Genomic DNA, 16,545 nt, shown 5'->3' on the forward strand with positions numbered 1-16,545 from the left:
TTAAATCTCAAAATAATTTCTAGACAGTGTATCTAGATTTCTGTAAAATTTTGGGAGCGTTTGGGTGCTCCAGTGAGGAGATATAAATATTTCTCTATTTTCTGGGATTTTTTGTAAAATTAAAATCCCGACTCCCGTTTGGGATTGTGGAATTACAATTCCAACTCCCAAAACTGTTGGAATTGATGGAATATGTGCTTCATGCCCAATATTTGTGGCTGAGCCTTATCATTGTATCATCCAACAGTTACCTGTAAGACCAATGTGTGTTTAGCTCAGTGGTATTAGAGCAGCTCTCATGAATGTAGAAGGTCATGGGTTCAAATCCCATAACACACAATTCTTTTCACTTCATTGAACATTTACAGATTTACAGTCTCGTCTTATCACTTCATTGAACATTTACAAAAACGCCCCCGGGTCACAACGCGGTCGCGAGGACCCAGGAAAGACGTCCCGAGGCGGTCTGCGCAACGTAAATTGCATTTGGGAGTTGATTTTTAAATTTATGGGAGTTGATTTCTCAACCCCCTATTTTTATGATTTTATGATTCATGCATACATAAAAATAAAATTATGCAAACCAACTTTGAACACCATAAATGCACTGTCACTGTGCACATTGCACAGTGACAGTGCATGAAAGTGAATAATTTAATTGATTCATGTGGAGTTAAAATGGCAGTAACGCTGGAGTATGCCACATGTCAACTGATGGCAGTTTCTAGAAGTTTTTCGGAATCTCAAGCCTTTAAAACTTCAATTTGGACTAAAAAAGAGTATGCAAAGAGCACAAGAGCTGGTTTGTCTTGTTGGAAGATAGACCAGGATGAAGAGAACTAAGGTAAGGTATAAATATGAGATGACTGATTTTGAGATGGAAACCCAGGCTGAAGAGAAACACTACTAATTGTTTTGAAGAATAAAACCAGTCCGGCCAGTCGAAACAGCAGGTGTGAATTGAGAAGAGTAGGACATGGTGGTGGAAAGCATTGTTAAATCCAAAAAAACACAAAGTGTAGCTTATCCTGCAAATGCGTGCTCAAACTGTGCAGCATTTAGGCGAAATACAATACGCCAAGCAAAGTGATGGGTCAGTTTGAGATTTGTCATTTCGGAACAAGAAAGCGCAACCCACCTGGATAGTGGAAAACAATGCTGCCTGGTGCGTTCAGGGGCAATGTGACCCGCAATCACCATCACGACCATGATTGTCGTCCCTGTCTCTGTTTTTGCGGCGGCCATTGCCAGGTTCGGGTTCTTGTCCAGCGCCGGGGCCGCCGCCGGGGTTGCTGCCGGGATTCTGTCTGTCTACAGCGCCATCATCGTAGGTGGAGACTCTGCTGTCGTCGCGGGCCGAGTGGGTTGATGATCCGCGAGGCGTTAATGCAGTGTTGGGGGTCGGAGAGCCACCAACGCGCAGCAAGACTAGGAAAGCATAGATGAGAAGAGACAGTTGCATCATGAGATAGAGCCTGTTGATGAATTTATGGGCAGCTAGCAGAGTTGTTTCGATGGGGTTGGTGAGAAGCATCTCGGAGCGGAGATGGACTGGCCTGGTTAAGTAGTGTTGCCGTGAATGTCGCAGAGATGACATGACAAGTGGCTCTCTGGTTCAGTCAGTTATTACGACATCAACGGACTTTGCTCGGCTCCTATGAAATTGGATAAGCCTCATCCATGTTGACTCAAGATGACGCGATTTTCTTCTTGATTAGATTTCCCGAATCCCAATCACTCTTTGCAGAAAGTGTGCTGGCTTTGTTAGTTACATATAAGTATGTACCTGTGATCTGTTCCATTTTCTCTCGAGTCGTTCGACATGATTAGAATATATTTCTCTGCACGGTTTCTTTCACCTTCATCCATCTTTTCCTCGACGGAATTCAGGTAGTAGTCCCAGCCTGCAGTGTGACAGCGCGGCTGGCCAGAAAAAGCTCGCACACCGAGGCTGAGGAGGGTTTAGCCGGGCTGCAGATACGTACATCATCGCAGCCAAGGGGTGGCTTCTGTATATCCAGTTGAGAGCTTGAGACAAACACGAGGATGTTCTTGTGAGGCTCTCAGGTTGTCGGAGCCAATTTGGCGCCGAGGGCGCGCCCAGCCAAATCAACTGGAGGAACTACGTTCGTAATTATATTAAGATGAGGCGGTAAATAAGATGAGCAGGTGGTTGGAGATACGACCGCAGGCGATGGAGTGACCTACGAGGCGTGAGGACTCCTTTCGATGTCTTTGGGATGATTGGGAGTGGCAGCCGCAGGAGAGCGGCTGGCGGCGGTGATTTTCTGTGGATTTTCTTTCCTGATCGAAAGAGAAGAAATGTGTTGGAGACGGACGCAAAGAGGTTGTCGTTTTGTCTGGGGCCTGGGCTTGTCTGTAACCCGGGGTTCGGGACGGGTGGTTGTTTCGGGCCGGCGATGGGGAGGCCGGCTGGTTGGAGGCTACATTGATATTCATCTCGCATCGACCACCTCCGTTCGCATTCAACCACTCCAGCAGACCAGCACCGGACTTCAAGGGCAGAAGGGCTGACACTCCCTTTCCGCCTGGGTGGCAACCGAATGACTTCTCACGACGCTGAACTGTCTAGGAATATGGACAGGATCACTCAGCTCCAGGACGGAATCGACAATGTAAGCCGCCCCTGTTTGAACAAAACAAGATAGCATCCACACTAACCAAATACTCCTTTCTCGATCTGTCCAGCTCGTCACAATCATGTATAGCACGCTTAGCTTCCTTTCCCGAAAGGCCGACTTCAAACAGCTCAACCCCGACATCCCGATCACTCAAGCCATCGGTCCAGAAGGAACCCAGCCAACGCCCGAATCTCTTACCCGTAACTCAATTCGTCTCACTCATTCTTAACGACGACTACATCTGAATAGCGTATCTCTCCCGCATTTAGAAAATTGCGAAGAACTGGTACAAGACTTTCTGCGGAAAGCTAAGCAGATCGAATACCTAATCTCGATCCTACCTCCACACGACAATCACTCGAACCCTACCAATCTTGATACCCACCTTCCATCCAACACTGCCCAAAACTCTTCCTCATCCGAACCCCAAGCCACTCAGAAACCCAAATCAACAACAGCCACTTCGCCCACACCCCAGCCGCCGAACCCCAATCGAGCCGAGCTCGAAACCGAGAATCAGACGTCAAAGACGGAGACTGATGAGCCGGCTAAGCCCTTCGAAGCCGGGGACGAGGACGACGGGGATGCGTTGGAATTCGAACGACTACAAGCCGACGTAAATGCTGCCCAAGAGGAATATGATCGAGCCCTTCTCGAGGCAGGTATGTCGAAAATCTCATACTCTATTGTCTGCCCAACTGATATTTAGCTATTTTGAAAGATTCTCTTCACAAAGAGATCAAAACAGCCTTGGCTCAGATCTTGGACCATCGGGTTGAGCTGCTGTCGCAATTGACATGAGTGGAATGAGGGTACCGGTGTAAACCTCTCCGCAGCCCATGCTCGAAGATGTTCCCAAGTGCAGCCGAGCATCGCCGAATGTAATTCACATGGCTAAGAATCTGCCACCGGAGAATTCCAGGCAGATCAGGGCTTTCTCCCTGTGATCGGGCTCACATATTGACCAGTTTCGCGCCGAAGACCCAATGAGTACTCAGGGCAAAAGGGGAGAAGGAAAAAAAAACAAGAGGACCAGACGGGATTAACAAGCACAGCCGGCCTGTTGATCATTTGTGGTCGGAGAGACCGAAACATCGATTGCTGCGGGGAGAAGACGGGTGAGATGAAATTGAGTGAGTCTGTTATGAGGGGCTTAGAGGGAGAGAGAGAAAGAGAGAAGGGAGACAGACTCTGGTTTGCAGGGCTGTTGGCCTGAGATGTGCTATCCATTCCGGGCAGGGCCTGTGCAATTTTCTTGAAGAGGGTCTTGACGTTATGGCCAGCCTTGGCAGAGGTTTCGATGAACATCACGTCGAGTTCCTTCGATTTACGCTCGGCTTCCTCTGTGGAGACTTGACTAGATCGACGATCAGATAAGTCATCGGGACCCTTTCCATCCAACAACAGCAATAAAAACAAACTCATTCCCAAAAGTCTTTTTTTTTGTGTGTTTCACTCACCGTTTGTCACCTAGATCTGTCTTGTTGCCCACCAGGACAATGATCACATCATTTCCCCGCTCAGCCCGTACGTCATCAACCCATCGAGAAGTGTTAATAAAGGATGCTCGGTCTGGACAGAAAAATGATAGGGGTGCAAGTCAGTATTGCGAGCCATTTGATTACTGGATGGGTTGGTTGTGGACAGGTAGATAGTAGAACTGCGAGGTACTAGTGACATCATAGACCACCACGGCTACTGACGAGTCACGAATATACGAAGGTATCAGTGAGCGGAACCTATAATGTTTAGTGAAAAAGGGCAGAAGATACAGAGGGAGAAATTAAGCAAAGTGATTTTTTTCCAAAGATGGGAGAGAAGCTCTTCAAGGGGATTGTGTTTTTTCGGGGTACCTCTCCTGACCAGCTGTATCCCAGAGTTGTAATCGAACGGTCCGGTCTTCAAGGTACATCGTTTTGCTCAGGAAGTCGATGCCGATCGTCGCCTGATAGGTGTTGTCAAAGGTGTCGTACATGAACCGAGTGATGAGCGACGTCTTGCCGACTGTGTGTGCATATAGCCAATCATGAAGCATCTTTGTTAGGTTATGTATCGAAGGGGTTTCAGATTCGATGTATGTATCACACCCCTCACCCGACTGCTCGCCCAAGAAGACCAGCTTGAATTTCTTGAGAGCGGCGTGAGCGAAACCACTGTGGCAGAAGCGGAGCCGGGTTTAGTCTGTGGATGGGGAACAGTTTCTGGGGGGCATGTGTGCTCGATCACTCAACTCGGTCAGCGTGCTAGCCGAGGTGGACGAGGGCAGGTGGGCGTCGGTTGTTTTCGAGGAGCTCGGCTGGCTGTTGTAGGTCGATTGGAGTGGATGGGAGTCGGCCATCTGGTGTGGTGCTGGTGGGTTGTGTGTCAGCCGGAGACCCGGAGTGCTCGCCATTGGCCTGGTGAGCCTATGGAGTCCCTCCACCGGGCCGACTCCAATTCGAGCGACTCCTAGTCCACTCGCCGATCGACCTCATCCCGGGCACTTGACGAACCACAACCACACAAACACACACACAATCCATCCACAATGTCTCTCGAGGTCTGTCCAGTATATGGTAAGAACGGCGGAACGGAATCAGCTAGGGCCTGCCACTTGCTGATCTACTTTGTAAAACCTCCCCTCTCAAGCCCCGTTCTTTGGATTCGCCGGCGTGGCGTCATCCGTAAGTCATCGAGCACCTCCCTCTCACCGGAAAATGTCCAGAATTTCACTGACCATCTCCCCTGCCTTATTCTTTTGAATCACTTCCAACATGCAAAAAATTAAACGAAATGGTCGAAAAATTCACGCCGGCCTGTTCCCACGCAGATGATTTTCTCCAGTACGATGCAACCTTCACACGCTTGACTGTTTGTTTGTTTTTGCAATAAGAGGCTCTGCTAACTCCAATTTTTCTTATCTTTCTTAGCTATTGGTGCAGCATATGGAACGGCCAAAGCAGGTATCGGGATAACTGGGCTAGGCATCATGAAACCAGACGCCGTAATGAAAGTGAGCCAGGCTTGTTGGGTCCTAGATCCGAACACGAGATGAGACGGCGATGCTGAAGTGCCCGCCTCTCAACCCATTCCAAGTCCCTTATTCCCGTGGTCATGGCCGGAATCATTGCGGTGTAGGTCATGCTTTGGTCTTACAGGTGGTCGCATCTACGCATCTCTCATCCCTCTGACCCTGATCATCGTTAAGCGCGTTTTAAGTTACGGATTAGTCGTCTCAGTTCTCATCATCGGCGGCATGGATGCCCGCAAACCGTATTCACTCTTCGCGTTTGAGTCACAGCTTTTCTCTCGTCTGCACTGCTCCTCTCGCTCAAGAAAGGTAGAACCGTCCAGCTAACCAGCCCAGAGTTTTATTCTTCGCTCTCTCTCTCTCTCTCTGTGACAGCGGGTTCATTCATCTGGCTGCGGGTTTGTCGTGCGGGATGACCGGACTGGCGGCCGGCCACGCCATCGGCCTCATCGGTGACGCAGTAAGCTCCTAATCCTCTCACTCATGAGCTTCAAGCCAGCCTGCTGATGACCACCCTCGAAACTTGGCAGTGCGCACGTGCATTTCTTTTTCAGTCGCGCATGTTTGTCTCCATGGTCCTCATGCTTATTTTCGCCGGTGAGCTCCTCTTGATTCATTCTCCAACAGTACCCTCAAGCCGGATCGCTCATGATGGAACTTTTGGAAATCATTATTTTTCACCCCTACACAGAGGTTATTGGACTATATGGATTGATTATCGCACTGATCCTGAATACCAAAGCTTTCCAGGGCAATTCCATGTGTAGATAAAAATAAACGACCCAGCACTTTCTCATCGACTTGCTGCTCTCTTTTCCTTTCTTATGTTTTCTCTGTATTGTTTCTTTTCTTTTCTTCTTCCTTTTGATATGAGTAATAACTAGTCGGTCCTCTTACTGCATCACCCTACGATCAAATTGCATGACTAGTCCAATTGAAAGCTGGGATAATCACGCGGGTGATCATGTCCTCTCAGTGTAGGGCTTCCCTAGAGGAGCGGCCATGGAGAATGGCATCAAAGGACTGTATGTAGACAGAATAACGTTGATTGTGACTAAAACTGCAGCCTTTCCATCCTCCTGGACAGTTGGCTCACGGCGTCCTGGCGGCTGGCTTACACAGCTCGAAGCTGTCACAGGTTATCAGCCCCCGAATCCCTTGGCCCTCCACAGTACATACAGCGCCTCGTCAGGTTATCGAAGAAGTCCAGATTAAGATAAATACATATCAGTCAATCGGAACGGAGGATAGCTACGATGAGTGACACGCTCCTCTCGAGTTATTCGTTCGGCGTCGATGAGGTCTATCGGGTCAAATGGAGCACGAGCTCGCCAGATCTGGTCGCCGCAGGTAAATACGTTAATTCGACCCTTGCTGATGGCCCGCACTGACACGCGTTTCTTCTTCTTCCTCCTCCTCAACCCACCCAGGTACTTCCACTTCGCTCCAAATCCTGCGTCTCGATCAGGACCATACACCCTCCTTGGTCACTACTTTCCGACTCGGCCGCCGGGTCACTCACATCAGCTGGGGCCCGACGGTGATGGCGGAGGATGGCAAGAATGTAACCACACGAATCGAGTGCGCCCTACCCGATGTGGGCATATGATTTCATGAGTGGTTTTCTTTTGGGAGGGGGCGTCCGTGCTGATGCCATCTTTCTTTCTTTTCTTTTCTTTTTTTTTTTTTTTTTTTTTTTTTTTTTTCAAGCCTGTTGATAGCCTGTACGGACCAAAGCCTGCGCCTGCTGTCGTATCATGCAGCGACGGATAGCCAGCCGCAAAAGACTCGGATCCAGAGCTTTGGACAGGGCAACTCGGGCCATTCGGGGCGGATCACGTCCCTGGCGTGGTGCCCGGTGCCCGGCTACGCCAACGTGCTCGGCTCTGCGGCGACGGACAAGTGCGTGCTGATATGGAACGCGGAGCGGAGCCTGGCGGATGTGGGGGACTCGTCGGAGGCGGCATGCCCGCCCTCGCCGACGCTCATCGGGCCCTTCAAGTCCACGCCGGTGACCATCAGCTTCCACCCGAGCTCGTCGAGTCGCCTGATGGTCTACGACGCCCACGGGACCATCAAGGTCATCGACTGGACCAAGCCCGATCGGCCCATCATCATCTGTCTCATCGAGCCCCGCACGCTCGTCAACAAGCTCTACAGCCTCGGCCATGCCAGCGACCGCTTGGGCATGGCCGATTGGAAGGTCGACGAGGCGGACGTCTTTGGTGCGCTCAACGGCAACCGCTGGGCCGTCTGGGATATGCGCTCCACACGCGGCGGGACCCCCTTGGCGGCTGGTGAAGTCTGGGGACCAGGCGTAGTAGCCGATGTGTTCCGGTGCGTTCAGATCTACATTTTTTTTATGTAGTGATGCTGATCTATCTTTTGGACTGCAGCTGGTGTCCTACCAATCCTCGGATGTTTGCGATCTCCACATCCTCGCCCAATGCATCCAACTCTGGTTCAGGCGCGATCCAGGTCTACTTCCTGTCGTTTCTCCAATGTGAGTTTTTGTTTTGTTCCTCCTGGGCCAATCAAGAAGAGTGCGTGGTGGCTGATGATCCTCCGTGTGTCCAGCACCCCGAACCGTGCAACTGCCCGGACACCCCACCCAAGTCCGGACTCGGGTGCACGACATCGAGTGGCAGCCGATGAGTCCCGATGCCGATGTGCTCTGCATCGCTACTGGGCGCCAGCTGGTTTGGATGAAACTTGGGACGAGGGATTCGAAGCCATCGACGTGAGGATTAGAAGCAGCCCTGCCATCTGCCGAATACATATGACCCCTTTCTCCAAGACACGCCGAATCCGGCTGTACGAGTCTTCACTGCACAGCCTGTTCTCCCACCAAGCAAATGTGTTTTCAGTGCTGTTGTCGTAGTCATAGCTTGTTTGTTGATCGATTTGGCCCGTTGGAGAGACTACATACATACATAAGCATGCAAAGTGGTCTGTTGCGTGCATGGGAGTGTCAGTGGGCTGTTGGCTGTTGGCTGTCTGCTGCTCGGCGGAGTGGGCGCTGCTGAGCCTCGCGCCCACTGCAGCAGCCACCCGCCAGCCATGCCCAACAGCACCAGCCCTGAGCCCTCGCCCTCGCCCGACCGCCCACTCTTCCAGCCCAGCAAGCCCACCCCCACCCAGCCCAGCCCCGGCCGGCCGCCGTACCGCTTCCGGCGCGCAACCGACTCCGCACTCAGGCGGGCCGACCCCCCCAGCCACCCGCCCCGCCGCCATCTCTCCACCGCCCCCGCCCAGCCCCGCCGGCCGTCCCTCCTGTCCCTCCTCTGGATCCCCTCGCCCGCCGCGCTCGTCCGCCGGCCCAGCCTGCGGGCCGACCCTCGCCGCCGCTCCGGCTGGGAAGCCGTCCAGGCGCGTCTCGGGCTCAGCAGGCCCCTCCTCCTCCTCCTCCTCCTCCTCGTCCTCCTCGGCTCTCTCGATCTCTGGCGGGCCTGCGAACGCACACTCGACAGCCAGGACTGGGGGCCCGCCCGCTTCCGCGTCGGCCTCCGCACCGCCGCCGAGACCCGCCGGATCCGCCAGTCCCCCTTCCTCACCCTCGCCCTCCTCTCCCACCCCGCCCCCCAGAACGACCCGCTCGGCCTCGCCAGCCGCTGGCAAAGACCCCGCCAGCTCTCCCTCCGACCCTCCGCCACCCGCGCTAACATCCTCCCAGACACCGCCGCCGTCATCCTCAACTGGAACCGCCCCGAAAACGTCATCGTCATCGTCGCCCATCTCTGCCAGTACGACTTCTTCGAATCGATCATCATCTGGAACAATAACATCAACCAGCACTTGTCCTTCAAGGCCAGTCTTTTCCACTAGCCTCCTCTATCTCAGTAGCACCCTCTTCTAACATCTTCATGAAATCTCACAGGACTTCGAAAACACGGAATGTCCTCGGCATAAACTAATGATCTACAACTCGCCCTCCAACAATTACTTCTTTTCCAGGTTCCTGGCCTGTCTGCAATCCCCAAGTCGATACTGCTACTTCCAAGACGACGATTGCATCGTCCAGCCAATTCGAACCATGTACACCCAATTCAAGGCTCTCCTTCCACGCCCGTCCGCCGTCGTCGTCCAAGCTGATCCGGTCTACTCAGTCATGTATAACTGGGAATGGTGTTTTAATGGTCTGTCTTCTTTTCTTTTCTTTTCTTTTGTCAGACAAAGCTAACCGGCTTATTTATTTTTTTGTGGGGGGGGCTTGTTTAAAGACCCGCCTAATAGATTACACACATGTTTCGCATGGCTCGGCCACGGCTCGTTTGTGACGAAGAGCGCGGTCAGCGACTTTGTCGCGATGCTTTCCGAGCAATCGCTACCCTCAGATTCAATCGCGCTTGCAGACAACTTCTTCACGACCTCACTGAACCGAAAGGCGCACGTGATCGTCGCCCCCGCGATCATCGATTTACCGCTGTCCGACCGTGGGTTCAGTGATGGCACGGCGGGGCTCGAACGCAACCGGGTGTACATCGTAGGTCTTCTTTTTTTTTCCCCACGCGCTCTGGCCACGTCTGATGTCCCCCGCCCCTGTTTTTTTTTCTGACAATTCTTGCAGCAACGAGGCGTCGAGTTGTTGTCGAAGGTGCTCAAGACCGGCCATCATCTTGGGGACTTGCCCGAGCTGGACGAAGCGGACTCGCATGCGGGCGCGATCCGGGCCGCCGATCGGACTGACCGGCTGTTCCTGATGACCAACATCGAGGCCTTCCCTCCCGGCGGTGGGCCCCGCTTCGAAGGCTTTGACCATGGCCTGGCCGGATGGGAGGACCAGCTCGGGACGACGGGCTATGCCCTCGGCCATCTCCGCGGTCGCGCCTTGGACCCCGCTGGCAGATCCGAGTGGATCGCCCGCGAGCGCCAAGCCATCCGTTCGAGTTATGCCGCAGCAATCGATGGGGATAATTCTACCTTCTGGAGCTCTCCTGAACGTAAGCATTCCAACCCCTCCCAGGCCGCCGAATCTGCCATCTGGGGATTGATGTCAAGCTCTTTCGACAGCTGTTAAAAGGAATGATTGGGTTGGACTGGGATGGATTGACCGGCCGATGATCAGTGACCCATCGCAGACGATCATCGAGATCCATTTCATCGTTTCCAACCCAGACGTCTTCCAGCAAGACACGGTGGTAGAAGTGTTACAAGCCAGTGGACCCAGTTTCTCGTCGGCGAGATGGGAGCGGCCGAGGGCGCGGGATGGGGCTGTTGGGCTGGACGGCCGGCCGACGGAGGACGGGATTGATTGCGTGCCCCTCCCCCCTCCTCCGACCCCCACCACCAACAATCCCGAAAAGTTCGACTGCTTCATCAGAGTCTTGGACACCCGCTCCCTCGCTAACTCCCTTGCTATCAGGGTCCGTAGTCAGGTCGATCACCAGTTATGGGAGCAGGACCTGCTCATCGATCGGATCAGGTGGTGGGTCTGGGAGGCGTTTGTCCTCGCACTCTAATCCTTCTCAACCATTTCCTTTTTTGTCTGAATTCACATTCATTCTTTATTAGACGTCAACCTTCACAAAATAATAATCCATAGAAGTAATCTCGCATACAATACAGTCGTGTAAACTAATATTCAAACATAGATAGATAGATAGATGAATGGACCTATATTGAGCATATAAATTTCTTTTGGAAGCCAGATTACAAGGCCAAATATTACCGCTGACCTGCTTCTGGCCATCCAGGTGTGTCTGGGTGTCTGCTTCTAGTCAAAAACGCAGGCGGTACCTGGACCCGGGTCTACTTGTTCCTCCTTTGTTTATCATGTAATCATTCTATCCGATTATTTTTCATCTTCCTTGAATGTTTTTTCTTTTGCATGTTTGAAGGCGTCAGTCCTCCACAGCAGTTTCTGAATAGCCTCGAGTCTCCTATCCAGCTTCAGCAGCAGGGCAAGTTGGAAAAGGTTGGTGGCAGTTTGATTCAACAGGGCTCTATTGTCGGGCTGTCGAGCAGTTTGTTTGTCGGCCTCAGGAAATCTTGGGATGCTTTACCTCCAAGGGGTTAATTATCACCATCTCGTCGCTTCCCGTCACATTGTGCGGGACGGTAGCAAACCCAAGTAATTGGAGTAGGTACTCGCTCTGATGTTCTCGCTTAGAGAAACAAACAAAGAGTCTGCCGTACGGACCTTTCCAGCCTGGAATGCCATCCCATGAACAGTTAAGTGCAACATTTCTGCCCATTTGTAGATTTGTGGTGATGTCACTTCATCATGCCACTCAGTTTTTTCCCTTGCCAGCAGCAGTCGTGACTTGTCATCCCCATGAAAAATATGCTGCAGTAATCCTGGTTTCTTGACCCAAGAATCTTGATCTTCTGATTCTGACGGCCTGGATGAGTATGTAGCAGAGTCGGCGATACACAGAGGCTCTTTTTTCGCCCCGAAGCTCCTGATCAGCATGGCATTAGGGGACCACTGACATCAAGGCGGCCACTGACCTGTGCTTCTGCCGCAAGCACGACACGGTCAAAAGCAAAGGTCAGATTAAAAGCTGTCAAAGATGGACCCCGTGTATGCTGGCCATCAAGGCAGAGGCGGAATGTGTTGGCCCAGCGGATGGATAATGAATATCTCACTCTCAGCCAACAACAGTAGCTGCTACTGCTCGTCCACTTGCTAGGCTGTTGCAAAGGTGGCCGTAAACTTTCCAAGTGCCTAGATGAGCCACCGGATATAAAAGACGCCGTAAGCTGAGCTGCTGTTGTCCACATCCCCATCCTCTCGCATTACCTCCCACTTGTAAATAATAACTTTTCATCATCATCATCAACAACAGAGAAATAACTTAGACCTGCATCTGCCTGGAGAAGATCAGAAAATTTCCAGAATCGTCACACATCACTTAGGTTTACAAGCTCTATCTCTCGCACCCAGTCATCATGCACATCCAGAAACCACACCTCCTCGCATTAGTTTTAGTTTCTTCAGCCTGGGCGTACCCTCTCGGCCAGATCAACCAAGGCCAAGAGAGCGCGCCTCAAGTAAAAAGTCCACCCAGCTCTGGGAAAATCGATCCAATACTTCATAAGGTCAGCTCAGAGCTAGAACAACCAGAGTCAGTTCGGGATTCATCTTTCATTGACCATCCTTAATTTTCATCCTTTGTGTCAAACAGAAAAGAGACGTTCCCATCGCGGGCATGCCCGCCGGGGCGTCATTAAACTCACTCAGGGGACTCATCAAGCGAGCCGACGCCCCAGAAAATCCCACAGAAGATGAGGCGCTGAAGAAAACAAACAACGATAAAAAAGACGAAGCTGAGAAGCCTGGCAATCCCACCGAGAAAACCGATGGAGCTTCTCCAACGGAAGGTGCTACCCGAAAGACAGGCAATCCCACCGAAAAGACCAATGAAAAAACCACCGAAGATCCCCAGCTGCCGAAATCTCAGACCAACGGTATAACAACTCCAGGAAACAAATTACTCGCGCCAGTTCCGACCAATCCAACTGTCAAACCTGAAGATGAGAAGCCCAAGAAAGAAGAAAAAAAGGCGAGCCCACCGCCGGCTGGACAGCCAATCACGCTCGATGTACCTAAGATCAAAGACCGTTTAGCGGAGCACCGCAAGACATTCGACGAGTTCACCTCAAAAGTCAGGAACCATGTCGACGAGAAGCTGGAGAAAATAGCAGAGGTAAATGCACTTTGTTCAGAGACTTCCCAAGTACTTGAGCGCTGGAGTTGATCTCTTAAACTTTCTATCTTGAATTTTGCCGTGATCCAGGGCCAAAAGAAAGGAGGCGAGCCGACTCCCATCCCAATTAAGCCCACCACCGAGGTGAAGATACCCCCACCAGAGAACTCGGACAAAACTTCTAAAAAAGAAGACCCCAAAACGAGCGAAGAACCCGCACCACCAGTAAACAGTATGGCGATGTGAAAGCTGTTGATGAACAACCCAAGAACGTTTATATATTAATATAAAGATTGCCAGTCATTCTCATCAAGCGATTCCTCAAGATTATACCGATCGACTCGAGAAAAACTGAAAGGATCTCATGATGTTATTTATTGTTTTGACCCTTGTCGTGTCACACCAGAGGCGCGACACGACCCATATTCCTATTTTGTGAACTTCGTGCTTTTCCGTTTTTTTAAACATGTATGTAAATACCATGTACCAATATGCTTTCAGAATTAAATATTGTGTTTGAATGAAGCCTTTTGTCTAAATAAAAAGTCTATGCATGTGAACAGCTTGTGTTACCCAAAGACGACAGAAATCCTCATGAGGGATGAAGATGCGGAACCCGAGGCTGCTGCGGACACCATTTTTTGCCGAGTTGATCTCTCTCGGAGTCGGAGGGCCCTTGCCACGCGCCGACCTTCTCCTCACCCAGCACACGCACACGCCCCAGTCCGCCTACATATCTTCGCCGATCGAGTTGATGGATGGCCGAGTCTGAGACGACCAAGGATGTCATAGCGGGCTGGGTCGGTGGTGCTGGTAAGGAGATGGTTTGCAACTCAAACTGATATATCTTCCGACTCATGACCATCATCTTCTTTCAAAATACATTTTTCGTTATCTTTGTTGCCAGGATGTTCACTGATTGAATGCGCTCTTTTTTAATTGAAATACTCGTGCGGAACATCTTTGTGAACATAAATGCCCGCACAGTCGGCATCGTTATTTCTAATCCGCTCGAGGTCTTGAAAGTCAGACTGCAAACGAATCCGAGCCCGAACCTGCAGCACCCTGTCAGCTTGGACGCCCTGCTCTTTTCTCGTTCGCCCTCCCCACTCCACCACGGCCAGAGCAGTCCAGCAACACTTGCGCTCCAATACTCCATCCCACCGACTGGCCTCCCTCACGCTCACTCCACCTACATCCAGGATGCAAGCCATCTGAAGTCATATCACTCTAGTAGTCCCAACTCGATCATCAGTGGCCTCAGAGGACTCTGGAAGAAAGAGGGATACAGATTCTTGTTTGCTGGCGCGGCCGCCCCGATCATCGGTCTAGCGTTCATCGACTCTTTCTTTTTTGCAACTTATGGAAAATGCATGTTTGTTTTGTTTTTGCTCCTGTTCTCTCTCAAACTTCTCCAAACCGGCCGAGAAGTATGACCAGGGCTTACGAACGGCATTCATTTTGCTCGCTAGGAACACATTTGATCAAGACCGCGAACGGCCAAATCATCTAGGCTATGTATTCACATCCGGGGCGATTGCCGGAGGGTTCTGTGCGCTCCTACAAACTCCAGTCAGTGGTTCCTAGCTGAGCTTTTTCGATCGAAAACCCATCGAGCTGGGAAAGGATCATTTCTCATGTTCCATCGAGCCCAACGAATCATTCGGTTGATTAACATCGCAGATCGAGGTCATCAAGTGTCGCGCCCAGGCCGAGCATCTCAACCACGAAACAGGCTCCAAGTCGGGCTCGTTCGCGATCGCTAAGAAAATCTACCGTCGGGACGGATTTCAGGGGTTCTATCTAGGCGGCCTTATGACCGGGTTGCGCGACTCGCTCAGCAGTGGAATTTTCTTTACGAGCTGTAAGAATACGATCATTGCTCCTGTGATCAAGAAACCAAGAGGAAAAAAAAACTACAAGCTTACCCTGGATCTCTTCCACCTTCTCCTGTTAGATGCGCTGACGCGAGGCGGCTTGCGGCAGCTTTTCTCACAACAGTCTTTTGCCTCATCCGACTCCGAAAGCCCATTATCAACTCCCACTACACGGTCTTCAGAAATCCTCGTCAACATGGTTGCTGGCGGCTCGTCAGGCATGATCTCTGCTCTATTGCCATACCCACTCGACATTGTAGGTTTCCATCCATTAATTCAACCAAACCCCATCAACGATCTAAATTCCGCTCTTTTTACGACGTGATTCACAGATAAAGACCCGATTACAAGTCACCAAAGTCACCTCTTCCTACCAAGCCAGCTCTACTCACCCCACCCCACTAGCTCATCTAAGCCCGCCTTCCCCACCCAAACCAGCAGTTGGAAAGAGCTGCTCATCCTCAATTATACCCATCACCCAACAAATCTACAGCGAGGGAAAGAACCGGATCTTACCCACGTTGCCCCAAACCCGCTTCTACCGCCTCTTCAGCCTCTTCGTCCCGGTTCTTGACTTAATCAGAAAACCGCCACCCTCCTCCTCCTCCTCTTCACCCCAGGCTCGTCTACTGAGTCAGCGCAGACGGATTTTGAAGGTCTCTCTTAAGGCGGCTGGGTTGATGGGCTTCTTTAAAGGGTTAAAGCCTACCTTACTCAGTAGTTTTGTTGGCTCAGCTATCACGATGGGCATCTTTGAATTTGTTTTTGATTTCCTTGGCAATTCTACTCATTAGTCTTACTTGTAAAGCCTTGATATGTTTAACCTGCATCTACCGTTGCGCAAGGCAATAAGCAGCACTGAGGGTCCGGACAGTTGGGGGCAAAAATTTAGAGTACCCACCGGCGGGAGACGACTTGCCCAGGGTCCAGAGAGATTCTCTATGTGGTATGTATTAAGAGACCTTGCCAACACATTTCATGTGCCCCTCAGACCTAAACACCCAAAGCACAGTTTTGGACTGATCTGAAATTTGGCACCACATGATACCCGAGCTTAACTAAGCCTCTCCGAGGAGGCGCGAAGCGTCTCCGAAGGAGAGGCTTAGGACTAATAGCACTGTTCACGTAAGAAATCTATGACCATGTGAGAGATATACATCACCATACTTTCCCAGCCAAATTGGCTGGCACAATGGGATAAACTTTATTTCAATCTTGCTGATGTTTAGCTTACGTGAACAGTGCTAATGTCCCATACTTGGCCTGAGGCTGGGAGACATTTACACAGAAAATCCGGATTTTTGTGTTTACATCTCCTTTACTCATTTCCCTCAGCATAAACTTCAACGCCACCTATACCATGTTGT

At 51.1% G+C, this 16,545-nt stretch overlaps 7 protein-coding genes across 7 annotated transcripts; 5 read left to right on the plus strand and 2 right to left on the minus strand.

Moving 5' to 3' along the window:
• Nucleotides 1-1,171: 1,171 nt before the first annotated feature.
• On the minus strand, nucleotides 1,172-2,460 carry PtA15_6A865 (uncharacterized protein; the record flags this gene model as incomplete). The annotated part of the gene is made up of 3 exons (XM_053170614.1): nucleotides 1,172-1,556; nucleotides 1,986-2,122; nucleotides 2,209-2,460. 3 exons carry the CDS (start codon nucleotides 2,458-2,460, stop codon nucleotides 1,172-1,174), a joined length of 774 nt encoding a protein of 257 aa, XP_053021788.1.
• Nucleotides 2,461-2,564: 104 nt separating this feature from the next.
• On the plus strand, nucleotides 2,565-3,443 carry PtA15_6A866 (uncharacterized protein; the record flags this gene model as incomplete). Its single annotated transcript, XM_053170615.1, has 4 exons — nucleotides 2,565-2,636; nucleotides 2,710-2,842; nucleotides 2,912-3,304; nucleotides 3,364-3,443. The coding sequence occupies 4 exons, from the start codon at nucleotides 2,565-2,567 to the stop codon at nucleotides 3,441-3,443; spliced, it is 678 nt and encodes a 225-aa protein (XP_053021789.1).
• A 241-nt stretch (nucleotides 3,444-3,684) lies between these two features.
• Nucleotides 3,685-5,034, minus strand: PtA15_6A867 (uncharacterized protein; the record flags this gene model as incomplete). Its single annotated transcript, XM_053170616.1, has 7 exons — nucleotides 3,685-3,743; nucleotides 3,848-3,999; nucleotides 4,103-4,214; nucleotides 4,314-4,381; nucleotides 4,496-4,646; nucleotides 4,737-4,795; nucleotides 4,874-5,034. 7 exons carry the CDS (start codon nucleotides 5,032-5,034, stop codon nucleotides 3,685-3,687), a joined length of 762 nt encoding a protein of 253 aa, XP_053021790.1.
• Nucleotides 5,035-5,414: 380 nt separating this feature from the next.
• On the plus strand, nucleotides 5,415-6,124 carry PtA15_6A868 (uncharacterized protein; the record flags this gene model as incomplete). The annotated part of the gene is made up of 5 exons (XM_053170617.1): nucleotides 5,415-5,496; nucleotides 5,552-5,634; nucleotides 5,718-5,755; nucleotides 5,841-5,909; nucleotides 6,028-6,124. 5 exons carry the CDS (start codon nucleotides 5,415-5,417, stop codon nucleotides 6,122-6,124), a joined length of 369 nt encoding a protein of 122 aa, XP_053021791.1.
• A 784-nt stretch (nucleotides 6,125-6,908) lies between these two features.
• PtA15_6A869 (uncharacterized protein) lies at nucleotides 6,909-11,111 on the plus strand (the record flags this gene model as incomplete). Its single annotated transcript, XM_053170618.1, has 11 exons — nucleotides 6,909-7,002; nucleotides 7,083-7,233; nucleotides 7,363-7,989; nucleotides 8,049-8,155; nucleotides 8,230-8,392; nucleotides 8,850-9,015; nucleotides 9,127-9,459; nucleotides 9,530-9,788; nucleotides 9,873-10,135; nucleotides 10,220-10,592; nucleotides 10,663-11,111. 11 exons carry the CDS (start codon nucleotides 6,909-6,911, stop codon nucleotides 11,109-11,111), a joined length of 2,985 nt encoding a protein of 994 aa, XP_053021792.1.
• A 1,432-nt stretch (nucleotides 11,112-12,543) lies between these two features.
• Nucleotides 12,544-13,547, plus strand: PtA15_6A870 (uncharacterized protein; the record flags this gene model as incomplete). The annotated part of the gene is made up of 3 exons (XM_053170620.1): nucleotides 12,544-12,693; nucleotides 12,780-13,301; nucleotides 13,392-13,547. The coding sequence occupies 3 exons, from the start codon at nucleotides 12,544-12,546 to the stop codon at nucleotides 13,545-13,547; spliced, it is 828 nt and encodes a 275-aa protein (XP_053021793.1).
• Nucleotides 13,548-14,059: 512 nt separating this feature from the next.
• PtA15_6A871 (uncharacterized protein) lies at nucleotides 14,060-15,972 on the plus strand (the record flags this gene model as incomplete). The annotated part of the gene is made up of 6 exons (XM_053170621.1): nucleotides 14,060-14,114; nucleotides 14,289-14,676; nucleotides 14,774-14,873; nucleotides 14,985-15,165; nucleotides 15,259-15,434; nucleotides 15,511-15,972. The coding sequence occupies 6 exons, from the start codon at nucleotides 14,060-14,062 to the stop codon at nucleotides 15,970-15,972; spliced, it is 1,362 nt and encodes a 453-aa protein (XP_053021794.1).
• Between the last annotated feature and the right edge of the window lie 573 nt (nucleotides 15,973-16,545).

This window comes from Puccinia triticina, chromosome 6A (assembly GCF_026914185.1).
Source record: "Puccinia triticina chromosome 6A, complete sequence".
Lineage (NCBI taxonomy): Eukaryota > Fungi > Basidiomycota > Pucciniomycetes > Pucciniales > Pucciniaceae > Puccinia > Puccinia triticina.